Consider the following 26,027-nt stretch of genomic DNA (forward strand, 5'->3'; position numbering starts at 1 on the left):
GAGTACCAAGAATTAGCTAGGGCCATGAGAACTTGCTGTACAGATACCACAAGCATGAAGAGGGCAAAGGAAGTAAGAGAAAAAAATTGTAAACACCCAAGGTGAAAATTCTTGCAGAAGGGGATCATGGGTTTCCATTTGAAATACTGAGGAATTAAAATGAAAGTTAAAATAAAAGTTGAAATGTGAATTACCCTTCAAGTGTTTCCAAATCCATTCACCGACAATGTTTATCACTGTGTCTTTTATTCTGCTCCCTGAGGCCAGTCATTGGATCCTTGATTGTTGGATTACATCTCCACCAGACATTTAGGTGCAAAAATGAAAGGGGATTAAACTTAATTTGGCTATGAATTGCTCAAGTGAAGGAGGCAACTGAGATAAAATGTCTTTGTTACTATTTTAGACTAATTCATTGACTCTAATCTGTGTTCTGTCGTCACAAACATCAAAAGTTGATTGAAAATGGGTGTAAATTCATACATAAATGAATAATACACAAACTCATTACAACCCTCATAATGATTTACAAAAGTCCAATAAATATTCTATGAAAATTTGGAGAATCTGACTAGATTCTGATGTTCTCAGGAAGAAAAAATTGATAAGTTTATCAAAGAAATTTTTGAATGAAGAATATGAATGGGTCTAGCCACATTAGACATTTAAATACAGCATAAAGCTGAGCTGGAGGGCGTGGTGCCCGCCAGCAACAGTGTCCACATGGTGGGGAGAGCTCCAAGGGTGGCTGCCGCCAGTTGACTCTGTCCCCAGGGTGAGCTGCAGTCGCCACCATCCCTCATCCCGTGCCTCTCCGGGAAACTCTCCAAGACCAGTAAGCATTTTTTGTGAGAAGTCTCTTTTAAAACTGCTTTTGCTATATCCCATAAATTTTGGCATCAACATGTCTCATGGTCTCTGCCTGAAGGACAGGGCCTGGATCTGACCCCATCTCTTCATCACAACCTCCAATTCTCCCCCTGGACCAGCCTTCACCACCCTCAGCCTCAAGTCACCTGTCATGGTCTCCCACATGAGCTCCACGCTTTTTACCCTTTTGCTCACATGTTAGCTTCTGCCCTTTTATATGGAAAATAAACTCTCTATGGTGAAAAAAAATAAGGCTATGATAATTAAAATAAGACACTACAGAAAGAAGAAAAAATATAAAGATATAGAACACACACTAGACAGTACAGAATTGATTGTTTTCCATACAAGAATTTGCTAGAAAACAAAAGTGACAGCACCAGAAAGGAAGAACTATTCATTAACTTGTGCAGGAATAACTGGGTAGGAATTTAAGGGAAATAAAATTAATTTAGACCCATCTTTCATAGTGTATAACAAAATAAATCCCAGATATATTAAAAAGTTAAATATTTTTAAAACATCCTTTTCCAAATGCCCACTCAAACAAGGTATTAGATCTGTGAATTTAAAACCAAGGATGACTTCCTAAGCTTAAAATCCTTTTAAGAAATCATAAAACAAAAGACCAACTGTTCAGACTACATAAAATTTTAAACTTCTATTTGTAAAAAAAAAAAAGTGAGTAGCAAAACCAATTTTTTAAAAAAGAACAACAGCAGATTGAGAAAATGCATTATTTTACTACTATAGCAAAAGCAAACATTTTCACATTTATTTTTAATTTAAAAAAAAATTTTTATTTATCTTTGGCTGCGTTGGGTCTCCATTACTGCGCGCGGGCTTTTCCCTAGTTGCGGCGAGCGGGGGCTACTCTTCATTGTGGTACATGGGCTTCTCATTGTGGTGGCTTCTCTTGCTGCGGAGCACAGGCTCTAGGCGTGCGGGCTTCAGTAGTTGCAGCACGCGGGCTCAGTAGTTGTGGCTCATGGGCTCTAGAGCGCAGGCTCAGTAGTTGTGCTGCAGGGGCTTAGCTGCTCCGCGGCACGTGGGATCTTCCTGGACCAGGGCTCGAACCCGTGTGCCCTGCATTGGCAGGCAGATTCTTAACCACTGTGCCACCGGGGAAGTCCCCACATTTATTATTTGTTGATGAATTTTTTTTCTATCTGTGGCCTTTGTTCAGGGCAACAGAATTAATATTCCTAAAACCCCGTTTCCTTATGACATTTCCTTGCAGGAGTATAGCAATTCTCTGTTGTTTACCATTCTCTAATGTCAGTCATTTCAGTACAACCTTCATATACTCACCATATCCACAGGCCATCTCTACCCAATATTTATTTAATAATTTTCGTTAAATCAACTCTGTTTTACTTAAATAAATTTACCTTTGTTCCAACCAATAATTTCTATGAAATCAGAAGTTTTATGTAAATGAGATTTAAATGTATAATACAAATTTAAAAACAGAAATATGTCTACCATTGAAAATTACCTATGCTGACTGTGACGATTAATTTTAATGTCAACTTGGCTAGGGTATGGTGTCCCACTGTTTGGTCAAACATCAGTCAATGTTACAGAAAGGTTTTTAAAGATGTGATTACCATTTAAATCAGAAGACTCTGAGTAAAGCTGATGGCTTTCCATAATGTGTGTGGGCCACATCCAATCAGTTGAAAGACTTGAGATAAAAGACTGAGGTCCTCTAAAGAAGAAGGAATTCGGCCTCCAGACTGCCTTCAGATTCAAGACTTCAACATCAACTCCTGCCAGAATTTCTAGTCTGCTGGCCTGCACTGCAGTTTTTGAACTTGCCAGCTTCCACAATCGCATGAGCTAATTCTTTAAAATAAATCCTCACCCCGTCTGTCTATCTCTGTCTCTGTCTATCTGTCTCTGTGTGTGTGTGTGTGTGTGTGTGTGTGTGTGTGTGTGTGTATACACTCGTACACTCTATCCTATTGGTTCTATTTCTCTGGAGAACCTTGGCCATCCTTTGGGAACACTGACTTTACAAATCACATTCAACAGTCTTGGCCTGGATGCCAATGTCCACCTAAATCTGGCTTCTCCTTCCTGTTCCAAATTCATTTCATGTGACTTTCCACTGCACACTCTGCTTTACTCCATCTGGTCACCTCACACCTTTGTTTGTGCTCTGTACTCTGCTGAGAATGCTTTGGTTTGCCAGGCCTCCCCAGTTACTACCTTCAAGGCCTGGATCAATTACCACATGGGGAGCTAAGGAAGAAATCAGATTCTCACATTTAGACATATATAAAACCAGCTTTGGAAAATAAGTTTCCATCTCATATGCCAATTCTGACTAAGTGGTGGTGGCTTCTTGGAACATGTTAAGGAGGATTCTGAGGCTCTCTGAAAGAACACAGTGATCTGTTAGTGATATCTAACAGCAGAAGGGTTGAGAAGGGGTCAGACTGGTAATAAACTTATTTGCTCTCTGGCGTGATTATTAAGAAAACTAACCAGAAGTATTTTCCTGAGCCCTTTCCAATGCCCACTCAAACAAGATATCAGATCTATGAACTTTTTTAAAAAACTAATTTACTTTCTAGTCATTTCCCTGATTTACATATATAGGGAAGTCAACCAAGAGCATTCAAACAAAGGTAGAAAGAGAACAGAGAGCAACCTACATTTGCTTCCCCAAAACCTGCTTTTTCGCATAATACCAAACATCAAAACAGAATCTACCTACTGGAATGAGTGAGTGGGGAATACAAATATCCCCAGCATGCCCACTTAGCTATTCCGTGGCCAAGCTGCCCAGCACCTGACACTGGGACATCCTTATAAATATTTGGGGAAATCACTAGGTATGAAAATTCTCTTGGAGCTGAAAAGTTGCATTGGTCCTTCCCTCACATCCCTGCCTTCCCATCCCTGGATTGCTAGAATGAGAAAAGAAGAAACCCTTTGCAGCACACCAAGATCTGAGTTTGCCTGATTGACACAGATTTTCCTGAAAATCAACCTAAAATTGTCCTGATAGGAAATCACCCTATGCCTGGTTTTCAATAGTTCTTTCCCATATTCTTTAAGATTGGGAGTAGCGGGGTGGCATGAGTATTTATACAGATGGATTAGGTTACTTTCATTTATTCTGAATTTGAGCACTTCCTTCCATCACAACAATGTGACAAGCACTGAAGAGACAAAGAAAAATCATATTTGGTTTGTGCTTTCAAGGAGCTTGTAGCTTAATGACAGTCAAAGAATATATAGAAACATATCTTAGACCAGGGTCGGCAAACTTTGTTTTATGAAAGACGAGATAGTGAATGTTTTCAGCTCTGTGGGCCATATATTTTCTGTTGCAACTACTCAACTCTGCTGTTGAAGCACAAAAGCAGCATAGACAATACTTAAATAGATGAGTGTGGCTATGTTCTAATAAAAATGTATTTACAGGAAAAGGCTATTAGTCAGGTGTGGCCTCTAATCTGCTGATCCCTGACTTAGACTCTACTAGATGTATTAGGACCTGAGATGAGCACCTCTCAGACGAAGAGTTTAAAAAAAAAAGGGGGGTGGGGGTGGGGATCAGTCTTTGGTTAGTGTGGTCGCTTGAATAATCAGAACCTTATTCCTTGGTGGTGATTTTTTAATTTATTAAAACTCTCATGGGACCTCCCTGGTGGCACAGTGGTTAAGAATCCACCTGCCAATGCAGGAGACACCAGTTCGAGCCCTGGTCCGGGATGATCGCACATGCTGCAGAGCAACTAAGCCCATGCGCCACAACTACTGAGCCTGCGATGTAGAGCCCGTGAGTCACAACTGCTGAGCCCACGGGCCACAACTACTGAAGCCCACATGCCCTAGAGCCCATGCTCCTGAACAAGAGAAGCCATTGCAATGAGCAGCCCACGCACCATAACAAAGAGTAGCCCCCGCTCGACACAACTTGAGAAAGCCCGCACACAGCAACGAAGACCCAACACAGCCAAAAATAAATAAATAAATTTATTTAAAAAAATAAAACTCTCAGTAAGATCTATGGCATTTCTTATGAATATGTGAGGAAATAAAGCAGTTATATTGAATAATAGAATGACTTTATTCATTTTAAAATATTTTTAATACAAGATTTTCTATAGTCATAATTCATTCAGTGAGGAGCAACTGCTAAATATGAAAATGATGTTGTAGAAATCTACAGGGCAGAGTGGAGAAAGCCCTAGAGGGAAATAAGAAGAGTCTTACAGAACGTGTTCAGTGGAAATGTGCCCCTGTCATGCACAGAGTTCCTAATTTTTCAAATCATCATGAAATATTCTGGAAAAACCATCCTCACCCCAAAATCTCAACAAAGGCTCTCTTTTTATTTTTAATTAATTTATTTTTTTAACATCTTTATTAGAGTATAATTGCTTTACAATGGTGTGTTATTTTCTGCTTTATAACAAAGTGAATCAGCTATACATATACATATATCCCCATATCTCCTCCCTCTTGCAACTCCCTCCCACTCTCCCTATCCCACACCCCTAGGTGGTCACAAAGCATCGAGGTGATCTCCCAGTGCTATGTGGCTGCTTCCCACTAGCTATCTATTTTACATTTGGTAGCGTATATATATGTCCATGCCACTCTCTCACTTTGTCCCAGCTTACCCTTCCCACTCCCTGTGTCCTCAAGTCCATTCTGTACATCTGCATCTTTATTCCTGTCCTGCCCCTAGGTTCTTCAGAACCTTCTCTTTTTTACATTCCATATATATGTGTTAACATATGGTATTTGTTTTTCTCTTTCTGACCTACTTCACTCTGTATGACAGACTGTAGGTCCATCCATCTCACTACAAATAACTCAATTTCATTTTTTTTAATGGCTGAGTAATATTCCATTGTACATATGTGCCACATCTTCTTTATCCGTTCATCTGTGGATGGACACTTAGGTTGCTTCCATGTCCTGGCTATTGTAAATACAGATGCAATGAACACTGTGGTACATGACTCTTTTTGAGTTATAGTTTCCTCAGGGTATATGCCCAGTAGTGGGATTGCTGGGTTGTATGGTAGTTCCATTTTTAGTTTTTTGAGGAACCTCCATGCTGTTCTCCATAGTGGCTGTATCAATTTACATTCCCACCAACAGTGGAAGAGGGTTCCCTTTTCTCCACACCCTCTCCAGCATTTACTGTTTGTAGATTTTTTGATGATGGCCATTCTGACTGGTGTGAGGTGATACCTCATTGTAGTTTTGATTTGCATTTCTCTAATGATTAGTGATGTTGAGCATCCTTTCATGTGTTTGTTGGCAATCTGTTTAACTTCTTTGGAGAAATGTCTATTTAGGTCTTCCAACCATTTTTGGATTGTGTTGTTTGTTTTTTTGATATTGAGCTGCATGAGCTGCTTGTATATTTTGGAGATTAATCCTTTGTCAATTGCTTCATTTGCAAATATTTTCTACCATTCTGAGGGCTGTCTTTTTGCCTTGTTTATGGTTTCCTTTGCTGTGCAAAAGCTTTGAAGTTTCATTAGGTCCCATTTGTTTATTTTTGTTTTTATTTCCATTTCTCTAGGAGGTGGGTCAAAAAGGATCTTGCTGTGATTTATGTCATAGAGTGTTCTGCCTATGCTTTCCTCTAAGAGTTTGATAGTGTCTGGCCTTACATTTAGGTCTTTAATCCATTTGGAGTTTATTTTTGTGTGTGGTGTTAGGGAGTGTTCTAATTTCATTCCCTTACATGTAGTTGTCCAGTTTTCCCAGCAACGCTCATTGAAGAGGCTGTCTTTTCTCCATTGTATATTCTTGTCTTCTTTAACAAAAAGAAGGTGACCATATGTGTGTGGGTTTATCTCTGGGCTTTCTATTCTGTTCCATTGATCTATATTTCTGTTCTTGTGCCAGTACCATACTGTCTTGATTACTGTAGCTTTGTAGTACAGTCTGAAGTCTGGGAGCCTGATTCCTCCAGCTCTGTTTTTTCTTTCTCAAGATTGCTTTGGCTATTCAGGGTCTTTTGTGTTTCCATACAAACTGTGAAATTTTTTGTTCTAGTTCTGTGAAAAATGCCTGAGGTAGTTTGATAAGGATTGCATTGACTCTGTAGATTGCTTTGGGTAGTATAGTCATTTTCACAATGTTGATTCTTCCAATCCAAGAACATGGTATATCTCTCCACCTGTTTCTATCATCTTTAATTTCTTTCATCAGTGTCTTATAGTTTTCTGCATACAGGTCTTTTGTCTCCTTAGATAGGTTTATTCCTAGGTATTTTATTCTTTTTGTTGCAATGGTAAATGGGACTGTTTCCTTAATTTCGCTTTCAAATTTTTCATCATTAGTGTATAGGAATGCAAGAGATTTCTGTGCATTAATTCTGTATCCTGCTACTTTACCAAATTCATTGATTAGCTCTAGTAGTTTTCTGGTAGCATCTTTAGGATTCTCTATGTATAGTATCATGTCATCTGCAAACAGAGACAGCTTTACTTTTTCTTTTCTGATTTGGATTCCTTTTATTTCTTTTTCTTCTCTGATTGTTGTGACTAAAACTTCCAAAACTATGTTGAATAATAGCGGTGAGAGTGGACAACCTTGTCTTGTTCCTGATCTTAGAGGAAATGGTTTAAGTTTTTCACCATTGAGAACGATGTTGGCTGTGGGTTTGTCATATATGGCCTTTATTATGTTGAGGTAAGTTCCCTCTATGCCTACTTTCTGGAGGGTTTTTATCATAAATGGGTGTTGAATTTTGTCAAAAGCTTTTTCTGCATCTATTGAGATGATCATATGGTTTTTATCCTTCAGTTTGTTAATATGGTGTATCACATTGATTGATTTGCATATATTGAAGAATCCTTGCATTCCTGAGATAAACCCTACTTGATCATGGTGTATGATCCTTTTAATGTGCTGTTGGATTCTGTTTGCTAGTATTTTGTTGAGGATTTTTGCATCTATGTTCATCAGTGATATTGGCCCGTAGTTTTCTTTCTTTGTGACATCTTTGTCTGGTTTTGGTATCAGGGTGATGGTGGCCTCGTAGAATGAGTTTGGGAGTGTTCCTCCCTCTGCTATATTTTGGAAGAGTTTGAGAAGGATAGGTGTTAGCTCTTCTCTAAATGTTTGATAGGATTTGCCTGTGAAGCCATCTGGTCCTGGGCTTTTGTTTGTTGGAAGATTTTTAATCACAGTCTCAATTTCAGTGCTTGTGATTGGTCTGTTTATATTTACTATTTCTTCCTGGTTCAGTCTCGGCAGGTTGTGCATTTCTAAGAATTTGTCCATTTCTTCCAGGTTGTCCATTTTATTGGCATAGAGTTACCTGTAGTAATCTCTCATGATCCTTTGTGTTTCTGCAGTGTCAGTTGTAACTTCTCCTTTTTCATTTCTAATTCTATTGATTTGAGTCTTCTCCCTTTTTTTCTTGATGAGTCTGGCTAATGGTTTATCAATTTTGTTCTCAAAGAACCAGCTTTTAGTTTTATTGATCTTTGCTATTGCTTCCTTCATTTCTTTTTCATTTATTTCTGATCTGATCTTTATGATTTCTTTCCTTCTGCTAACTTTGGAGGTTTCTTGGTTCTTCTTTCTCTAATTGCTTTAGGTGTAAAGTTAGGTTGTTTATTTGAGAACAAAGGCTCTCTTTTTCATTCATGTCCCCTCCAGCAACTAGAAATTTATTGAGCAGTGGGGCAAATAAAGAAGTCTGGAAAATTTGATGGAAGATCAGAAAGCACTATTTTACTATTAGGGACACTGATGTTCTAAGGAAATTCTGGCCTTGCAAAAAGAACTTGTTTCTGAAAAGTTGATTTGAGAAGTCCACTGAAACACAAAGACTTCGGGTAGGTACTGCCACTGACTCAGCTTGCATGACAGAGCAACTTATCTCCCAAAGTTCATTGCACTGTCCCTCATGATATCATTAAACTTCAATGTCCTAGAGGTTACGGGGGAAACTACTCCCTGTTTCATTGTGAAACCAAAGTCCAGATAGATTAAGCTACAGTGAGTAGCACAATCACTGCCATCATTCACAAAACGACTAAATTTCTGGAGGCAACAGTGGAAGCAAAACTGAGGGACTGGCCATCTGGCAAACTTCACTTCCACATCACTGATGCCCCTCCTCTATCCCCAATACATATAGTTCTTTTATATTTGAATCCCCATCAAAATATCCCAAAGACAGCAGTTGGTAAATATTGATATATCTCTTACTCCCAATTGGGTATTTACATTTTTAAAGAGGACTCTTAAAGACCAAAAAGTAATAGTAAAACTTCCAGCATCATGAGTGATAAAATAACTTTATTGGAAATGGGAAGAACCCTGACTATTGTTTTCCCAAACCACTTAAGAAACAGGCTTTGTTGATTAAGATAGTAGTGGATAATCAGCTGTCCATTCACCATATCAAACATGTTTTTCACAATTTTAACACAAATCATTATGTCGTGATAAGCTATCCAATGGATTTGGTTAACTATGTTTCTTTCTAAGTATGTTTACATAATGTCTCACTCTCAAGAATCTGAAATAAGAAACACACATCCCTTGGTCACCCACTCTATTGTATAGTGCTAGATTCTGGGAATACTAAGAAATACAAGACATGCTTCCTGTCCTGAAGAATTCTGCATAGTCAAAATAAATAGTAAAGAAGATCATCATTTGGCCACTACAAATCCCCACAAAAATGCAATAACACACTTAACAAAATCACTGTTTTTCTACTGGTTTCCCACTGCATTTAAAATAAAGACAAAACTTCTTAACAGGCCCATGAAAACCCATATGCTCTAGGTGACAGCCTTTTCTCTGGCCATAAGCCTACTTTCTCTCTCTGCTCCAGACATACCATCCATCTTTCAGTCCCTCATTCTTACCATTCTCCCTCCTTCCCCAGGGCCTTTGAACAGGCTTTTTCCTGAGCCTGGAAAAGTCTTCATTTCACTTTCTCCCTAGACAATTCCTTTCACTATCAGCACTCAGATCCATTGTAACCACCACCCTCCATTATATGCTTTCATTGCCCCCACGTGTCTATCCCCATATTTTTCACAGTAGCAAATCTTTTATTCATTACATAGTTATTTTATTAATATATTTCTCTCTACTCAAAGCTCCATGAAGGCAAAGATCATGTCTATTTTCTGCTTATCACTGAATCACTAATGCTTAGCATATAATAGTGGTTCAATAGATACTTGTCTAGATGAATGGATGAATGAATGAATACCTGGACTTCTATAAATAAATTCATTTATATCTCTTTTATTTGATAATAATAATTTCATATATAGTTATTAAAAGTCTAAAGTTCACTCAGCAAATATTTATAAAATTCCTACTATGTACCCGGCACTCTGCTCAGCACTGTAATACAAAGATAAAGACATTGTCCCTATCCATGCTGCCTACTGAAGCAGATGAGTAAACAAATAATTACAACACAACATTCACTATAGATAAGAGGAATCCAAAGTGCTATGAGAGCACAGAGGCAAGAATTAACTCTGCCTGGGGAAGCTGAAGAAGACTTCTAAGGAATTGACGTTTGAGTTCTTGAAGAAGAAATAAAAGTGCAACAGGCAAAATAGTGAGAGAAGGCATTCTATGGAGAAAACGGAATGGGAAAAAAGTCAAAAGGTTTGAAGAGCTTAGGATGGGCATGGAAAAGCAAATAGTTCTGTACCACTGTGACTGAGAGTGCATGGAAAGGGAATGACTTGACATGGGATGGAAATTGTAGGCTGACATGAAGCGATGAGGACATGCTAAATCTAAGGTAGGAACAACCCACCCACATGGGACTGAATGGCAGTTAGTGGGAGGTACAGAACAAAGGTTTGGGAAAGTACTAAGAAAGAGAGAAATACCCTCATGGAAATGATGAGGGATATTTGGGAATCAGGGACTCCCTATCTCTGATCACTTTTTCAAAATCATACTTGATAGGACAGTGTTTCCCACACCTCCCTAATGGCAAGAATCACATGGCTGTTAAAGTACATATTCTAGGGACATATCCCAACCCTTCTGAATCAGCGTTCCCAAAGGAGAAACCAGGAATTCTGAATGTTTAACCAACACTCTAGGTAACTTTTATTATCAGGGAAACATGAGAAACATTTTCAAAAGGAACTCCTATTCTACCTTCAGTTAGGCTCACCATCCTTTTCTTCAGCACTGTCCATTGGCCTGTCAAGAATGTGGCTGTCCAAGAAAATATCAACTTCAATTAGCAATTAACATTGCTAATCGCCTCACTCTTATTTCCAATAGAGTGATAAAATATGACTGTGCTAGCACAGGGAAAATACAAGCGTAGTCAGCATATCACTGGGAGAATTGCATACACTATTGCAGGAAAATTTCAACTAATTATGCTCAAATATAAACTAGACTCTGTGTAGAAGGAAGAAAGCCCATGAACTTCTTCCATTAGTGTAGTGGCTGATTTCTTAGGTCTACAAATCCATTTGCTTCTCCCCAAGTGACTAACTATCAACTAAATCATCTGCTGAGTTCCCATGAGCTGTGTGGTTGACTACAAAACAACTGAAATGATTTCAATGCTTAGTCATTGAGGTTTTCACTGACAGAGAATGGAGAAAGGATATACACTACGTAACACAGCCCAGTCTGTGTTTATCACACACCCCCACCCCCCGTACTGGAAAAAAACTCTTTCTGTGCTATTGAGGTATTAGTGTTCAGAATTTGAGTTGGCCACACTGTAATCATTTGAATAGCAGCCCTTCATTTAGCCTACACATTTCCTGTGACCAGCTGGATCATCGCCTGACTATCCACAATTGCAGATGCACATATAAACTTGGGTGCTGTGAGCCTGAACCACTTCTTTTTTTTTTTAAATAAATTTATTTATTTTTATTTTATTTATCTATTTTTGGCTGCATTGGGTCTTCGTTGCTGCACGCGGGCTTTTCTCTGGTTGTGGCGAGCAGGGGCTACCCTTCGTTGCGGTGCACGGGCTTCTCATTGCGGTGGCTTCATTTGTTGTGGAGCACAGGCTCTAGGTGTGCGGGCTTCAGTAGTTGTGGCACGCGGGCTCAGTAGTTGTGGCTCATGGGCTCTAGAGTGCAGGCTCAGTAGTTGTGGCACACGGGCTTAGCTGCTCCATGGCATGTGGGATCTTCCCGGACCAGGGCTCGAACCCGTGTCCTCTGCATTGGCAGGCGGATTCTTAACCACTGCGCCACCAGGGAAGCCCCCTGAACCGCTTCTAATGGGAAGCTTTTGCCCTTCTTGGGGATCCAGCTGGGTAACTGCCTCGAACCTTGGAACTCATTGAAAAGCAATACAGTGGAATCTGGGTTGTTTATACAATTTCCTTCATGGTTTTAGCTAAATAATTTCATATCTCTATGCCTCAGTTTCCTCACCTGCAATTCATCACAAATGCTGTCTTTTTAGCCTGTATCATATAGTACTATAAAAAGAAAAGATGGTTTTAAGAGTTTGCTTGACAGGATATCAAAATTACATGTTGGCATCAAATCAAATTTAAATAGAAGCCTTATGTTTCAGTGGGCAAATATGTATAATCTGTTGTTTTTCTCATTTATAAATCAAATTAAATGAAGCTAAATTTACAATAGGCACCCTATCTGAGGCAATAGAAAATTGCCGTGAGGGGGAAAATTTTGTTCGAAAGCAGAACACCTGAGAGGTAAATACTACTATGTCTATATTTTATCTTTCTTTCCTAATGACATTTGAATGTAAAATAAGATGCTCTTAATAAAAGATAACTTTTGAAGACACAAAGTTGAAGGTGACCAATTGGAGTAGTGAGGGCAGAGGGCAAATAACAGTGGTTAAAGATTAAATGGGAAATGAAGAGCATGTAACGTTGTTATAGATGGGAAGAGAAAGGGAAGTAGCTGGGGGCAAAACAGGACTGCTACTTTGTTTTCAGATAATATAATCATGGCTGCCTTATAGTTTTCAGCTTTTCAAAATGAGGATTATGGGCTGATCATTCAAGAAATGTAATGTATGTTTTCAAGAAATTTAATGTATGTTTTCAGATACATTAAAACGTATGTATATTAAATTTAATTTTAATTTAAAAAAAAATTTATTGGAGTATAGTTGATTTACAATGTTGTGTTAGTTTCAGGTGTACAGCAAAGTGATTCAGTTATCATATACACATATTCATTCTTTTTCAGATTCTTTTCCCGTATAGGTTATTACAGAATACTGAGTAGAGTTCCCTGTGCTATACAGTAGGGCCTTGTTGGTTATCTATTTTATATATAGTAGTGTGTGTATGTTAATCCCAAGTTCCGAATTTGTCCCTCCTCTCCATGTTTCCCCTTTGGTAACCATAAGTTTGTTTTAGAAATTTGTGAGTCTTGTTCTGTTTTGTCAATAAGTTTATTTATATCATTTTTAATTAGATTCCACATATGAGGGATATCATATGATATTTGTCTTTCTCTATCTGATTTACTTAGTATGATAATCTCTAGGTCCATACATGTTGCTGCAAATAGCATTATTTTGTTCTTTTTTATGACTGAGTAGTATTCCATTGTATATCTGTACTACATCTTCTTTATCCATTCCACTGTTGATGGACATTTAGGTTGCTTCCATGTCTTGGCTATTGTAAATAGTGCTGCAGTAAACATTGGAGTGCATGTATCTTTTCAAATTATGGTTTTCTCCAGATATATGCCCAGGTGTGGGATTGCTGGATGATGTGGTAGTTCTATTTTTTGTTTTTTAAGGAACCTCCACACTGATCTCCACAGTGGCTGTACCAATTTACATTCTCACCAACAGTGCAAGAGGGTTCCCTTTTCTCTACACCCTCTCCAGCAATTTTTGTTTGTAGGCTTTTTTTTTTTTTTAATATTTATTTATTTATTTGGCTGTGCTGGGTCTTAGTTGCCACATGCGGGATCTTCCTTGTGGCACGTGGGATCTTTTAGTTGCGGTGTGCAGGATCTTTTAGTTGCGGCATGCAGGCTCTTAGTTGCAGCATGCGGGATCTAGTTCCCTGATCAGGGATTGAACCGAGGCCCCCTGAATTGGGAGCACAGAGTCTTAACCACTGGGCCACCAGGGAAGTCCCTGTTTGCCGACTTTTGGTGATGGCCATTCTGACCAGTGTGAGGTGATACCTCACTGGAGTTTTGATTTGCATTTCTCTGATAATTAGTGATGTTGAGCATCTTTTCATGTACTTTTTGGCCATCTGTATGTCTTCTTTGGAGAAATGTCTATTTAGATCTTCTGCCCATTTTTTATTTGGGTTGTTTGTCGGTTTTTTTTTTTTTTTTTACATAGAGCTGCATGAACTGCTTGTAAATTTTGGAGATTAATCCCTTGTCGGTTGCATCATTTGCAAATATTTTCTCTCATTCTGTGGGTTGTCTTTTCGTTTTGTTTATGGTTTCCTTTGCCATGCAGAAGCTTTTAAGTTGAATTAGGTCCCATTTGTTTATTTTTGTTTTTATTTTCATTACTCTAAGAGGTGGATCAAAAAAGATACTGTTGTGATTTATGTAAAAGAGTGTTCTATGTTTTCCTCTAAGAGTTTTATAGTGTCTGGTCTTACATTTAGGTCTTTGATCCATTTTGAGTTTATTTTTGTGTGTGGTGTTAGAGAATGTTCTAATTTCTTTCTTTCTTTCTTTCTTTCTTTCCTTTTTTGTTCACGTGGCATGGCTTGCAGGATCTTAGTTCCCTGACCAGGGATCGAACCCAGGCCCTGTGACTGAATGTGCTGAGTCCTAACCACTGCACTGCCAGGGAATTCCCCTAATTTCTTTATTTTACATGTAGCTGTCCAGTTTTCCCAGCACCATTTATTAAAGAGACTGTCTTTTCTCCATTGTATAGTCTTGTCTCCTTTGTTGTAGATTAATTGACCATAGGTGCATGAGTTTCTTTCTGGGCTTTCTATCCTGTTCCATTTATCTATATATCTGTTTTTGTGCCAGTACCATACTGTTTTGATGACTGTAGCTTTGTAGTATAGTCTGAAGTCAGGGAGCCTGACTTCAGCTCCATTTTTCTTTCTCAGGATTGCTTTGGCTATTCAGGGTTTTTTGTGTTTCCATACAAATTTTAATTTTTAAAAAAAGATGACTTCTTTCCCAAAATGTTGTAATGCTTATTTGGTAAAAGAGGTCTTGGGGAGTGAGAGCTACAAATATGGAGAGGGAAAAAGAGTAATTCCTGAGTGTTACTGAACGGTAGACAGATTTCTAAAAATACTAGAAATTGTACTTGGTAGACCAAATAGATACATTTAAATGAGGATACCAGGAAATGCTGGGCATTGCTTTGCAAATGGCCATCTCTAAATTTTACAGATATTATGTCCAGTCACAGAAAGATCCATGGGGTTTTCCAATGTTTCTTGCCCTTTGGTCTACAGTGTAATTTCTCAAAGAGTGTTTACAATGGATGATGATAAGAATTATATAGAAAAAAATAAAACAGGAGGGTCATGTTCAGAACCCATATATATGGACACTTGATTTATGACAAAAATGAAACTACAAGAAGTGAGGAAAGAATGTACATTACAATAAATAATGCTGGAAAAACTAGACAGCCACAAGGGGGAAAATTATGTTAAATCAAAGACATTAAATAAAATAGAATAATTCACACTGTGTATTTGACATCTCATAGTACAAAGCAGTGCTTCTCCAAGTGTGGCCCATGGACCACTTGCATCCAGGTCACCTGGGTGATACTTAAAGATATAGATACTTGAGCCTACCTTAGACTTGTTGGTTCTCTAGTAGTAAGACTTAAGAATCTGTATTTTTGTCAAACTCCCCTAGATGTTTTTTAGTACACGAAAGCTTGAGATTCACCAGCAAAGCATTTTGCAGTTAGAAAAACAACTATCTGAACCCCAGCTCTGCAAATTTATGGGCTAATTAATTAATCTGTCTAATGTAAGTTTTCTTCCCAGTAAAGTGGTGATAATAATAACCTCATAGGTAAGTTGTGATGACTGAATGAGATATTGCATATACAGTGCTTACCATAGTCCTGGTTGATAATAGACACTCCATAAATGTTAAAATTACTCTCCATATCCAGTAAACCTGCTAAAAATGATGTGTTTTCAATCATAAACAAAAAATTTCCATTGTAAAGTTATAATTTTGTACTAGTATTACTGTATATAAAGGACAGTACCTTTGTCGAGCATACTGACATGTAAGTGGAGAGTATTTGATCTTGTGAACTTGTTTGGAGGTAACATCTAGACAATATAGCTATTCATTCATACACTTGCACCAAAAAAATTGTGGTCCCATCTAAAGATGCAACCTTATGGGACTTCCCTGGTGGCGCAGTGGTTAAGAATCCGCCTGCCAATGCAGGGGACACGGGTTTGAGCCCTGGTCCAGGAAGATCCCACATGCTGTGGAGCAACTAAGCCTGTGCACCACAACTACTGAGCCTGTGCTCTGGAGCCCGTGAGCCACAACTACTGAGCCTGTGTGCCACAACTGCTGAAGCCCGTGCGCCTACAGTCCGTGCTCCACAACAAGAGAAGCCACCACAGTGAGAAGCCCGCACACCACAATGAAGAGTGGCCCCCACTCGCCTCAACTAGAGAAAGCCTGTGTGCAGCAATGAAGACCCAACACAGCCAAAAATAAATAATAAATAAATAAATACATTTATCAAAAAAAAAAAAAAAAAGATGCAACCTTAGGTCTTGTGCATGTGATGCAATGAGGGACATCTGCCCCATGACCCCAATGAGCTAAATCACCTTGGGAATGAATGTATGGCAGATTAATTCATTCAGCAAACATTTACTGGAGGATTATGATGTTCCAGGTACTGTGCCAGACTCTGAGCATTAAGAAGAGAAAGATGTGGTCCTTCCCCTCCAGTAGCACATAGTTTATGAGATGTTGCAGCATGTTATCTTCACATTTACATGTATTACACATGCAACAATTTCTTTACACATTAATTACACATTAAGATTTTTGTTAAATGGCTAGGAAACTGGAAAAGCCTGTTTTTTTCGGACAGGCTTTTTTGAATTAGGGATAAAAGAAAAATATTAAACAGTACATTTACTGTACCTAGCTTCCTTTTCTCCTCCTGCCCCGCAAAGCGAACATTTTTCTTTGAAACTGAAAACAATGCTCCATTTTCTTCTAGCACCCAGCACTGCTGAAAGTAAGTGTGATACAATGAGTAAATGAAGGAAACTGCCCGGTGAAACAAAAGCTACCTTAGCAACTTCTCTGGTCTGTCCACTCATCTCCTTGCTCTTCAGTACTCAGGGACTAACTATCAGTGCTGGAAAGTGGACAGCTACTTCAGAAAGTAATGGGGAGGGCTTCCCTGGTGGCGCAGTGGTTGAGAATCTGCCTGCCAATGCAGGGGACACGGGTTCCAGCCCTGGTCTGGGAAGATCCCACATGCCGCGGAGCGACTAGGCCCGTGAGCCACAATTACTGAGCCTGCGCGTCTGGAGCCTGTGCTCCGCAACAAGAGAGGCCGCGATAGTGAGAGGCCCACACACGGCGATGAAGAGTGGCCCCCACTTGCCGCAACTAGAGAAAGCCCTCGCACAGAAACGAAGACCCAACACAGCCAAAAATAGATAAATAAATAAATAAATTTTTAAAAAAAGAAAGTAATGGGGAAAAGAGTTGACGAATCAGGGCCCGACTGTGCCCACTCATAACCAGGAACACCTGAGATTCAGGTGAGACGTTTTGCAGAGACCGTCTATACCAGATTCCTAGGATTACCATAACTAAGTTCCACCATAACAAAGTTGGGTGGCTAAAACAACATAAATTTATTCTTTTGCAGTCTGGAGACCAGAAATTCAACAGCAAGGTGTCAGCAGGGCCAGGCTCCCTCTAAGGGCTCTAGGGAAGAATCTGTTCCATGCCTCTCTCCTAGCTTCTGATAATTGCAGGCAATTCTTGGTATTCCTTGTCTTGTAGCTGCATTGCTCTAATCTCTGCCTCAAACATCACATGGCCTTCCTCTCTCTGTGTCATCTCTTCTTATAAGAACACCAGTGCTTGGATTATAGGCTCAATCTATTCTAAGATGTTCATGTGAATTTGACTAATTACATCTGAAAAGATCCTATTTCTAAATAATGACATTCTAAGGTTCCGAGTGGATATGAATTTGGGGGAGACACTATCCAACCCAGTCCAGTCTCAGGAGAGCATGGTCTTAGGGGAAGGCGGTGATAAGGGTTAGTTGAAACGCGGTCAGGCAGCAGATGGGAGCACAGGCCAGGAGACAGAAACAGCTGCACACTTAGCATCCAGCAGCACTGATCTATTCAGGATTGCCTTCCCACATGTTCCTACCTTCACTGACAGGGCCCACATGTCCATTTAGGCATAAGAGGCACAGGGTCAAGGTACCTTTAGGGGACCATGAAAATGTTTCAATCTCTTTTAAAATCTAAAGAAAAAATAAATATAATCCAACCTGGATTATATTGATATTTATATCAGTATAGTCATAACATACAATTTTTAGTATTTTTTATGCAGGAGGGGGCTCAGGAGAGGCTAAAGTGCTTAAGGCACACAAAAGCCATAATGCAGCCCTATTTACCAATGTTCATGCTCATGCTCTCTGGTGGAAATTTCCTCCCTCTTCCATCATCCATCTTACCCTTCAGGCCTCAATTTATGAATCATTTGTCTTGGGGAAACTTTCCTTGAGAAAATTTTCTCCTCCATCTCACCTCTATTCCATCCCCCCACATACTCACACCTAGCTTGGTTTATGTGCTCCTTATGTGCATAGCTCTATCACTCCATCTCCACGTTGTGTTACAATGACTCATTTCTATGGAGTCACTCAGAGACTAAATATCAGGTATCACTGTGATGCACACACTATTGGTGCTCCACCTAGATCCACTTTGTCATTACCGTGCCTCAGATGTCATGAGCGCAAGGCTCACACTCCAAGCCTCCCAGAGAAACTGTCCTTGCCTGACAGAACTGTCTGGCAGTGCTTGCAAGCTCACATTAGCCTCTACTCATCCCCACCTCCAAGGGTGGTCCATAGCTAACCAGTGACCGATAGCAGGGTTGTAACAGCCCAGCCCCCTGGCCAATGGGGAGAATAACTTGTATGGTACCATTCACTCTCCAGAGTGTCCCATGAAATCACATCATAGCTTAGCTTCTTCCCCTGCCCTATTCTGTTTCCCCACCACGTTTACAGCATTCCCTCAGGATTAAATGGCTTGCTAAGAATACCCACATCAATCTCTGCTTCTAGGGAGCATGACCTGAAACATTTTGAATTGCCATGACCAGCATTAACAAACTGGCAAAAACTGTCTAATAAATGAACACACTGAATGAATGAATGAGTGCACAAATGAAGGAATAAATGTTGGAGACACATAGAAGCAAGCATCAAAGACCTACACAGGCCTTTACAAGGGCTGAACTGATAATAAAAGAACTTCAGCCCTTGCTAAACTAACAACTTGAGCACAGGGAGAAAAGATAGGCATGTAGGCTCTAGAACAGTGGCTTAAGACAGGTTTACTCACAAAAACTGGGGAAGAGTCTGACAACGAGACCTGAAGGACAATGCCTGCTGTGTGCCCGGTTAGTCACTTTCACATATACCAACAGACTAAGATGATATTAAGCCATCAAAACTGATGGAGATTTCCTTAAATTCTCTCAGACCTGACTGGCCCAGAGCTGGGGACAAAATGAGTTTGCAAGTTTGGATTATGAGGTTAGTTCCAATGAATATTTGGAAACAATGATTTGCTGATGAAAGGCTGCCTTTGAAGACCTGATACCTTGCGATAGTACCCTGGTGATCCTAAAAGTGTGGTCCTCTGGAGCCAGTGTCAGACAAGCTGGGAAAATAAGAGAAGATTTCATGGCATGGAATTTCTATCATAGATATGGTTCTTTGTAATTTAAGCAGATCCTCTCAACCTTTGCAGCAGTTTTGGAGCTGAGCAGATGGCAGGGGAAGGCTTGACTAAGTGGTGAAGTTTCAGCTGCAAAAGGCAATTCCTAGAATGACAATTCAGAAACTCATTTCCCCCAACACTTATCATATTGGCAGAGGGTTCATGAATCTTTTTAGGAAAACGAGAAGGAAGCAGTGCATCAGAATAAGGCATTCTATGTTTGGTTAGGTTATATGGAAGCAAACACTACTGAATCCAATTCTTCCTTTGTGTTTGCTATTCCCAAGGCAGAGGGCCAGACTTGTTTGTAAATTAAATAATACCAAAAAAGCTAAAGCTCAGGGTCTGCAATCTAAAAGACCTCCAGCACACAAAGCAACTACTAAATGCATTCTAAGTTGCTCGAACCCTGGCCGGCATTACAGACCCCTGTAGTTTCCAGCTATATCTTATAAAGCCCCAACCCCCAGGCCATGGACTGGTACCGGTCCGTGGCCTGTTAGGAACCGGGCTGCACAGCAAGAGGAGAGAGGCGGGCGGGCGAGCAAAGCTTCATCTGTATTTACAGCCGCTCCCCATCGCTTGCATTAGCGCCTGAGCTCCATCTCCTGGCAGATCAGTGGTGACATTAAATTCTCATAGGAGCACAAACCCTACTGTGAACTGCACATGCGAGGGATCTAGGTTGCCCGCTCCTTATGAGAATCTAATGCCTGATGATCTGAGGTGGAGCTGAGGTGGTGATGCTAGCACTGGGGAATGGCTGCAAAAACAGATTATCATTAGCAGAGAGGTCTGACTGCACAGAGACCATAGTAAATCAATTGCTTGCAGACTCATATCAAAACCCCATCAGTGAGCGGCAAGTGAAAACAAGCTCAGGACTCCCACTGATTCTGCATTATGGTGAGTTGTATAATTACTTCATTATATATTACAATGTAATAATAATAGAAATAAAGTGCACAATAAATGTAATGTGCTTGAATCATCCCGAAACCATCCCCCACCCCGGGTCCATGGAAAAATTGCCTTCCATGAAACCAGTCCCTGGTGCCAAAAAGGTTAGGGACTGCTGTTATAAAGAAACAGCGAGTTTGTAGAAAGAACATAATCTGGACTCAAATCCTGCCTCTGATACTAAATAACTATATTATCTTGAACAAATTGCTTTTCCTTTCCGAGCCTGTTTCCACAAATGTAACATGGGAATGGAGGTGGGGAAGGGGATAATAGCAATCTCAAGGGATTATTGTAAAAATTCAGTGTGATAATGTTTATGAAAGTAACTGGCAAACAGTAGACTTTAAACTCATATCAGTTTTTCTTCATTTCTATTCTGCCTAGCTTGGCAGAAGTTTATGTCAAAATAGCTGCGTTCTTTCAAACCATTTCAGCTCTGGCTCATCTATAATTTTTCCTTTATCTTCAAGTAACTTTAATATTAAAGTTTGAGTTCCTTGAAATTCCATAGCCCTTATTCTGTGTGAATGAAGCAATGAGGTCTGGCTTTTGGGATTTTAGTTTCGATCCTTTGCATTGTGTATGTAACAAACTATAAATGCATTCGATATTCAGAAACTATAAATGTATATTGTCTTTTAGTGAGGACTGAGGACTGGTTGTTTTAATTCAGTTTAAATTACTCAAATGCAACAAAAGTGTTATCAACTGAGATTATTTCTGTGACAAATAATAGAAAAGCTATTCAACTGGCTTTAAAAATTCAGGGAATTTACTAGCTCCTGTAACTGAAAAGTCCATAGGACTTTCCATGGGTTGGTCCCAGGCATGGTTTGGTCTAGGCTCTGGCTCAATTTTTCTGCAGTTACCTCAGTTCTGTCTGCCTTCAAATGTTGGCTTTGTTCTTGGGCTGGGCTCATAAAATGACTGCCAGCAGCACTTATGGTGGTTCCGCGGTCACATCCAAGGGTAGAACAAAGGCCAAAGCCAGTTTTTGGAAACATCATCATACAAAAGTCCCAGGCTTCACTCTTACTGGACTATTCCAACACAGTGTCTGTAGGATGGGAACTGCTATGCTCTGACTGGCTTAAACCTGTATCAATCACTATGACAAGGAACTGGGATTATTCTGAGAGGCTTAGATCAAGCAGGACCCTCCTCTGGATCTGAAGATAAGGTTCATCCCTCCTAAAGTCCATGGTTGTCACTCAAGGAAGCTGAAATGGATGGTAAAGGAACAAATTCAATGTCTGCTAGAATTAAAAACTAAATTTTAGCAATTTAGTAGTGTTCCTAAATGTCTGGTTTTTCTTTTTGAAATTATCACTTATTTCACTACACTGAACTCTTTCCAAATAAAATACCACACTTTAGCATCCAAGGGCAATGTTACACTGAGAGTCAACTAACACAAGGCAAGACATCAGCAGGAATTTCAGGACATCAAGATGAGAGCTCTCCTTTCTTGTTTTTTCTCTCTCCACTTTCCCTTATTTTTGTCTCCCTCTATTTTCTCATGAATTTTTTTTCTCACTTTCTTCCATCTATATTCCTCTTTTTCTTTTCTTTTTTTTTCTCTTTTCTCCTTTTATTTTATTTATTTATTTTTAACATCTTTATTGGAGTATAATTGCTTTACAATGGTGTGTTAGTTTCTGCTTTATAACAAAGTGAATCAGCTATACATATACATGTATCCCCATATCTCCTCCCTCTTGCGTCTCCCTCCCACCCTCCCTATCCCACCCCTCTAGGTGGTCACAAAGCACCGAGCTGATCTCCCTGGGCTATGTGGCTGCTTCCCACTAGCTATCTATTTTACATTTGGTAGTGTATATATGTCCATGCCACTCTCTCACTTCGTCCCAGCTTACCCTTACCCCTCCCTGTGTCCTCAAGTCCATCCTCTACGTCTGCATCTTTATTCCTGTCCTGCCCCCAGGTTCTTCAGAACCTTTTTTTTTTTTTTTTTAGATTCCATATATATGTGTTAGCATATGGTATTTGTTTTTCTCTTTCTGACTTACTTCACTCTGTATGACAGACTCTAGGTCCATCCACCTCACTACAAGTAACTCAACTTCATTTCTTTTTATGGCTGAGTAATATTCCATTGTATGTATGTGCCACATCTTCTTTATCCTTTCATTTGTCGATGGACACTTAGGTTGCTTCCATGTCCTGGCTATTGTAAATAAAGATGCAATGAACATTTTGGTACATGTCTCTTTCTGAGTTATGGTTTTCTCAGGGTATATGCCCAGTAGTGGGATTGCTGGGTCATATGGTAGTTCTATTTTTAGCTTTTTAAGGAACCTCCATACTGTTCTCCATAGTGGCTGTATCAATCTACATTCCCACCAACAGTGCAAGAGGGTTCCCTTTTCTCCACACCCTCTTCAGCATTTATTGTTTGTAGATTTTTTGATGATGGCCTAAATAGACATTTCTCCAAAGAAGATATACGGATAGCCAACAAACACATGAAAGAATGCGCAACATCACTAATCATTAGAGAAATGCAAATTAAAACTACAACGAGGTATCACCTCACACCAGTCAGAATGACCATCATCTTTTTCTTTTCTTAATAAGCCTTTTAAAATATGCAAACATAACAGGATGTGAGATTAGACATTTCTTGATGTCTAACCAGGAAATTTTAGCTAAAGCCTCAAAGCTATCGAAACAGATCATCATCTAGGGACACGTCCTCTCAGAAATTATTAAAAGAGGCCAAACTCATCCATTGCTCACCTCCCCAGCAGCATATGAAAGAGAAAACTAGAGATTCATCAGAAAGAAAGTTCTTCAAAGGTGAATTTATATGTAGAGATGAGAAAGGGATGTCTTCACCCAGCCTGGAGCCAACTGAAGAAGCTTTCAAGTGAATCACTCAGAAAAGCCAGAGCTTGTCAGATAAGGGAGGCTGGTATCTTACTTACTTTAAGCTGGATATTTTAAAAATTCCAGGGGAATTCCCTGGCAGTCCAGTGGTGAGGACTCGGTGCTTTCAATGCCAGGGCCCAGGTTGGATCCCTGGTCAGGGAACTAAGATCCCACAAGCCATGTGGCACGGCCAAAAAAAAAAGAAAAATAAAAATCCATAATACTGGAGTTTGGTGGGACAGGGTAGGAAAGGAAAGAGTGAAAGTACAGATAATGCCCATCTTTCCCACTGCCAAACCCCAAGCTTTGAGTCAGAATTAAGCTGAGGAGAGAGCAAAGAACTTGGGCGAAACTTTTAAACTGTATGCAGGATGGAGAGTCATTGTGTGGGGTTTTTTTTAGATTCAACTAGGTTGAATCAATTAGGTTCTCTAATACTTGAAAATATAACTCTTCAATAATAGCCAAACATGATTCTGCCTGAGCTCTTTTCAAGAGGTGAGGAAGCAAAAGTCCTAAAGCATGTTGTTAGTTGTAGGAATATTTAAAAAATGTTTTGCCTTACATTTTAATGTAAAGAAAAAAGTTGTTTCCTAATTGTACCCCCACTAAATTCAGTTTATGTAATAAACTTACTATAGGAATGCAAATTATCATATATGCATCTTCAATATACTTTCTCTGAGCATACCTAAATAATGCATCAGTGGGGTCCTCCAGGAAATGCGGAATTTTCATATAGAGCAATTGAGGAGTTTACAAAGATTTGGGGCAGTGGGAGGCTAAGGTCAGCAAACGGAGGAAGGATGGAGAAACACCAGAGGGAGCCTTAGCATCCCCAGGCCTGCAGAGAGAAGGGGAGGGAGTGGTCATCCAAGCCCAAAGAGGGATGGAGCTGAGCTTCTCTCTGATGTGCTGGTGCCTTGGATAGCAGCAGGCAAGGAAGCCCAGCCGGTGCTGGGCACAGAGCAGGATGGAGACCAGTGAAAAGCTCAGTGGGATTGGCAAATAGCGAATATTCAGCACATAGATCTCATTTTCTAAACTCTAACAAATATCATTGTAACTGATACAGAATACTCAAAGTACTTAAAACTGGTGATAAAGTAGAATTTCCCCATTGAGTCTCTTAGCAAAAACAGAATTACATTCCTCAAGGAGAAAAAATTAACCACAGGCCAATGAAATCGGCCTTAAGAGTATACAAAATGTATTTAAACACAAATGTTATTCATCTAAAATTCACCTAAACATGTGATAAAAGTTAATCACCAAAACAAATCTGGAAATAAAAATGCTGAAAATGAAACCAAAGAAACAGTGACCCTATGTAAGATCACAAATGACACAAGCCGAAGGCCCACTTCGCCCACGCTGACCTGGCAGCACAGACTATTAAAGTACCATCTCTTTCAACATCTTTGCTCAGACAGGCCCTCAATGGTATATTTTCTGACACCTAGGCAGTCTAAAATCATGATAAAATCACCTGTATTCCTAGGAATACAGGAAGCTTTGTCATTCTTAGCATCTCAAAAGATCACTTTTTCCCTTTGCATCATTTTTCCATTACTCTCTGCATTCTTATCTTTGTGAACTTAGAGCAGGGCACCTAATTTTTCCACATCTTTGTTTTTTTCTCACTGATGAAATAAGGACGCAAGATTTGTTCAACTCATTCTTTCCCCAACCTATCCCTCCAGTTGGTTCCCACATTCCAACCATACAACACTCAGTCTTTCTCTCTCTGAACTCAACTAAGTGCAGAGTTCTGTGTTCTGTCATTGCTCTGCAAAAGCTTCCTCTCTGTCCCCATCACACACACACGCACACGCACACACACACACACACGCACACACACACACACCCTTCCACCACTCCACCGTCCAAGGAAATCCTTCAAGGTCCACTTTAAATGTTATCTCTTCTCTCAACCCCCCACTAATCTTACCCCATTCCATACCCCCAAGCCCAATATGATCAATAGAGTTGAATATCCCCTCTCCTCTGCTCACCTGGTACATAGTCCCCTTAGAATGGGGGACTATTTATTACCTACCTCACAGTTAGCTCTTTCGGTGACCATCTTCCCATTAGACTGATAGATCTTGGAGGCAGAAACCATGCCATTTATCTCTGCATCTCCAGTGGCAGAGGGAAAAGGTTTATGCCTAAAGAAAGAAAAAAAAATATCTGAAAAGGTTTTCAAGATCTTTTTAAGGTTATGTAAGCAATAGAAATAACCCCTGTGCACTCCCCTCTGCTCTACTGGTATATTAGGGCCAGGGCTACAAGGAGATAGATGGTGGACATGGACACAGGCTTCCCCTTTGACCAGAAATCAGGTCAA

At 39.7% G+C, this 26,027-nt stretch overlaps 1 protein-coding gene across 1 annotated transcript in view; it reads right to left on the bottom strand.

Annotated features, from left to right (window-relative positions):
- The window catches only part of LOC133098378 (spermatogenesis-associated protein 31D4-like), a 42,163-nt gene extending 16,356 nt beyond the window's left edge, over positions 1 to 25,807 (bottom strand). The window contains 2 exon segments of the mRNA XM_061201164.1: positions 25,693 to 25,715; positions 25,718 to 25,807. Of these exon segments, the coding sequence (XP_061057147.1) occupies positions 25,693 to 25,715; positions 25,718 to 25,807 (113 nt within the window).
- Between the last annotated feature and the right edge of the window lie 220 nt (positions 25,808 to 26,027).

This window comes from Eubalaena glacialis, chromosome 9 (assembly GCF_028564815.1).
Source record: "Eubalaena glacialis isolate mEubGla1 chromosome 9, mEubGla1.1.hap2.+ XY, whole genome shotgun sequence".
NCBI classification, from domain to species: domain Eukaryota; kingdom Metazoa; phylum Chordata; class Mammalia; order Artiodactyla; family Balaenidae; genus Eubalaena; species Eubalaena glacialis.